This window comes from Suricata suricatta, chromosome 5 (genome assembly GCF_006229205.1).
Source record: "Suricata suricatta isolate VVHF042 chromosome 5, meerkat_22Aug2017_6uvM2_HiC, whole genome shotgun sequence".
Lineage (NCBI taxonomy): Eukaryota > Metazoa > Chordata > Mammalia > Carnivora > Herpestidae > Suricata > Suricata suricatta.
The window spans coordinates 15,496,967-15,500,480 of NC_043704.1; the positions used below are offsets into that span (position 1 = coordinate 15,496,967).

The 3,514-nt window shown below is 37.6% G+C and overlaps 1 protein-coding gene across 1 annotated transcript; it reads right to left on the reverse strand.

The window, feature by feature from the left end:
* Positions 1-3,119: 3,119 nt before the first annotated feature.
* On the reverse strand, positions 3,120-3,377 carry LOC115291073 (keratin-associated protein 6-2-like). Its single transcript, XM_029938672.1, has one exon. The coding sequence runs from the start codon at positions 3,375-3,377 to the stop codon at positions 3,120-3,122; it is 258 nt and encodes an 85-aa protein (XP_029794532.1).
* Between the last annotated feature and the right edge of the window lie 137 nt (positions 3,378-3,514).

Sequence of the window (3,514 nt, forward strand, 5' to 3'; positions counted from 1 at the left end):
ACATACTAGCTCCATGTGGGATAAATGAGGGAAGATGCTAATTCCAGTCCCCAATAACAAACCCCAACAACACTGTAACATCTGAGGTAAAACTTCAATAGTGTTGAGGTCCAAAACTTTGGTTTGTAACCTCATGTCTATGTCTTCTCTCTTTATCAGTGTCTGATTTCAAATACTTCATTTTTTCTCAGCTAAACCCAATACCCAATCATTTCATTACCAGACATGTACTCAAGAAGGAAGGAAGGAAGGAAGGAAGGAAGGAAGGAAGGAAGGAAGGAAGGAAGCAAGGAAGGAAGGAAGAAAGGAAGGAAAGAGAAGAAAGAGAGAAAAAGAAGAAAGAACGGTGCCTCTTTTATGCTTGTTTGGTTATTTCTTGGAATGTTTTTGCTTATCTTGGTTGTCTAGGCATTACATCTATCACATTTTCTGAATCGGGAAGAATCCAAAATTTACATTACTTTTTACTGTATAAACTATAAAACCCAAGCTGCAAGAGAGTACAAACTCAGGAAGATCAGTCCTTCTACTCCACACTAAAATTCCACAGCAAAGAAATGTATGACATCCAGTCTTTTACTGATCGCTTTCAACTGGGAGTTTCATAGAACTGCTAATATCCTCTGCTGTGATCTTTCATCAGTAGACATTTTTTCCTTCAGTTGAGAGTGTTTCCTACTACTTTTTCTTATACTGGTCACTGGTCTATCTGATCATTCTGCTGTGACTCATCCCTAACAAGAAGTTTAAGGAAAATATACCCTGTTACAATTATTCCTTAAGTTAATTTTCTCTATTTTTCCACCATTCTTGAAATTCACAATTATAAATTCTAATGTACAAGTTCTCTAGAACACACACTTTGCTTTTCTAACACCCTCTTTATGGTCACAATACTCCTGAACTCTTGGGGAAATTTTCCGTTTTTATTGTATTATTTCTAGTACCTTTTCATTCAGATCTCTGAATATAGATCCACAATGGCAAAAAGAAAAAAATTTCTTATGCTGTGCATCCTTGAATCACCAGTAAGTAGATTGTCTGGCACAGAATTTGAAATCAGACAATATTTCCCAATTAAAAAAGCATTAAAACAAAAACATGTTCAAATGGTGGTATGTCATTTGGAGGTTTTAATATTATTCAATATATTATGACAATATTCCATTCAACCTGAAACTCTCAAATGTTTTTTAACTAAGAAGACTCAAATTTCACATTTTGAGGATAGTTGTCAGCTTATAAACACATTGTTCCAGATGTATAAATTATCTTATATGCCTTATAAATTATTGACCCTTTATGGATAGGTAAATTATGATATGCATGCCTAACTGATGATACTCTTCCCTCCTTCAGAAAGCCTTCAAAGACAGGAACATAATGTAACAGTAAGTAGATATTTAACAAACTTTAATTACTAGCATTCCTTTCCCCTGTTTGTAGGATTTACCCACCCTACTAACCCAGAGCACAGTCAGTCTTCAGATCAGACTTAGAATGTTCCATCTGTCAAATTTTCCAACCCTTGAGAAAAGGCCTGTTTCCTCAACAGCAGGACGCTTAATATCCTGGGCATAGCTTCAGTCCAGGGCCGACCTTGAAGGCAGGGCCATTTTTCTTGGGATTGGCTGTGTTGTGAAGTCTCTTGGCTCCAGGGTCCTCAGACTCAGACTTTCTGCAGTGACTTTTGTTATAGAGATGAAACAGTGAGTCATCTTTTTCTGCTGGTTGAAATTGAGTCCGAAGAGATTTATTCTGATGTAGGATCTAAATGTTAGAGTTCTGTAAAGGCACATAAGGAAAAGACACTGTGGTAAGAACTCAACACAGTCATAGCTCTCAAACTCTCAAACGATCCCTTGCTCTTTTCCACTAAAAATTGTGGCATCACAGACCATACCCAACACTTAATGAATTTCTCTTTCCCCTTTATACTTACAACTGTTCTTTCTAGTATTTCTTTCAAATGGTATCAGTTCGTTTGACACAAGAATGTCAAAATACCTTCCATTTGACAGAAAATGTCAAAATAATTCCTTGAACTATCTCTCTAATACTTCAGCCTGCACTCTCTTCCCAAGTAAGATGTTTTATTGCCTCCATAAGAATTATCTCTCCAAATTAATTTTAATTAATTCCTACTTCTTTTTAAATATCACCATTAGAATGTCAACACTCTGAGAGCAAGAAAGTACTCCACAATTGTGCTCCTTTATCTTCAGTGTGTGAGACAGTTCCCTTTCAAAAACATTCAAAACTACATAGGAGGTAAGTGACTGAAATCAATATCCTCAGACTCAATATATGCCAACAAATAAATACATCTGGACATCCACTAAAATACAGATGATACATTACTACATTTTTCTTCTAAATTATCCTTTACTTATTCATCTGACACCTGAATCCACTTCTAATTTCTCAATAGTCCTGGAAATTCTCTTTCATTCCATTCATCCTTTAAGTACTCAGGCCACACCTTCTCACCCTTGAGCTTGTGTCACAACTTCTTGAAGAGGTGACATCCTTCCTTGTCTTTCCCTTCCACCTCCATTCTAGATACAGTATGATTTCCAGGTGACAGTTCCGAAATAGCATGTGATTTGTATTGGGTTGTGAGGGCCTGGGTATAAGGGTTATAAGACACAGGTAGACAAGACATTTTCTCTGATGCACATAGGAGAAGAAACACTTATATTATATCAAGAAAGGTCCCTAAGTTCATGAAACATATTGTCAGCCCAATTTTCAAGAGAAGCCATAACACCTCAAAAAAGGAATAATTTACAAGCAATAACACAGAGATGTGTTAGAAGAAAAGAACCATTTTTATTGAGAATAAGGGATTTGCCGAACTGTGGGGTGTTAGGATTGTTGCCACAGACACAGACAGAATCCAGAATAAGGGAGTAAAGACCAACATTTAGTATATAGTTAGGTAATTCCACACAGCCTTGAGGCAGAAGATGCCATTCTAAAAATGTTACTTGCAGGTAAAAGCCTCTTTGAAGCATGCAACTTTTTGGATATAGAAAAATTAAGGTATAAATTCTTGAATCAGCCCTTTAATTAGATGTGTCATATTTAGAGGCAAATGGGGCTTGGAAAGTGATGTTCTAGCAGCAAGAAAAATAACATCTTCTATAGTAAAATGGCCGGTAGCCACAGCAGCCAGAGCCATAGCCATAGCCACAGCCATATCCGGTGCCATAGCCACAGCAGGAGCCATATCCACAGCCATAGCCACAGCCATATCTGGTACCATATCCACAGCCATAGCCTGTTCCATAGCCACAGCCATAATAGGGACCACAGCCACAGCCAGTGCCATAGCCACAACCATAGCCACAGGAGTTGCTGTAGTTGCAACACATGTTGTCAAGAGATGAGAATTCACGTGTGTTGTGAGAGGATGTGGTGAACTGTGTGTCTTCTACTTGCCTTGGACCTTTATATACTGTCAGTAACTGGTGGAACATACCATTCACCCCCTGACATATCCAACAAATAT

What these genes read in the sequence shown, in the direction of transcription:
- LOC115291073 (XM_029938672.1), bottom strand. Translation starts at nt 3,377, where the DNA reads ATGTGTTGCAACTACAGCAACTCCTGTGGCTATGGTTGTGGCTATGGC.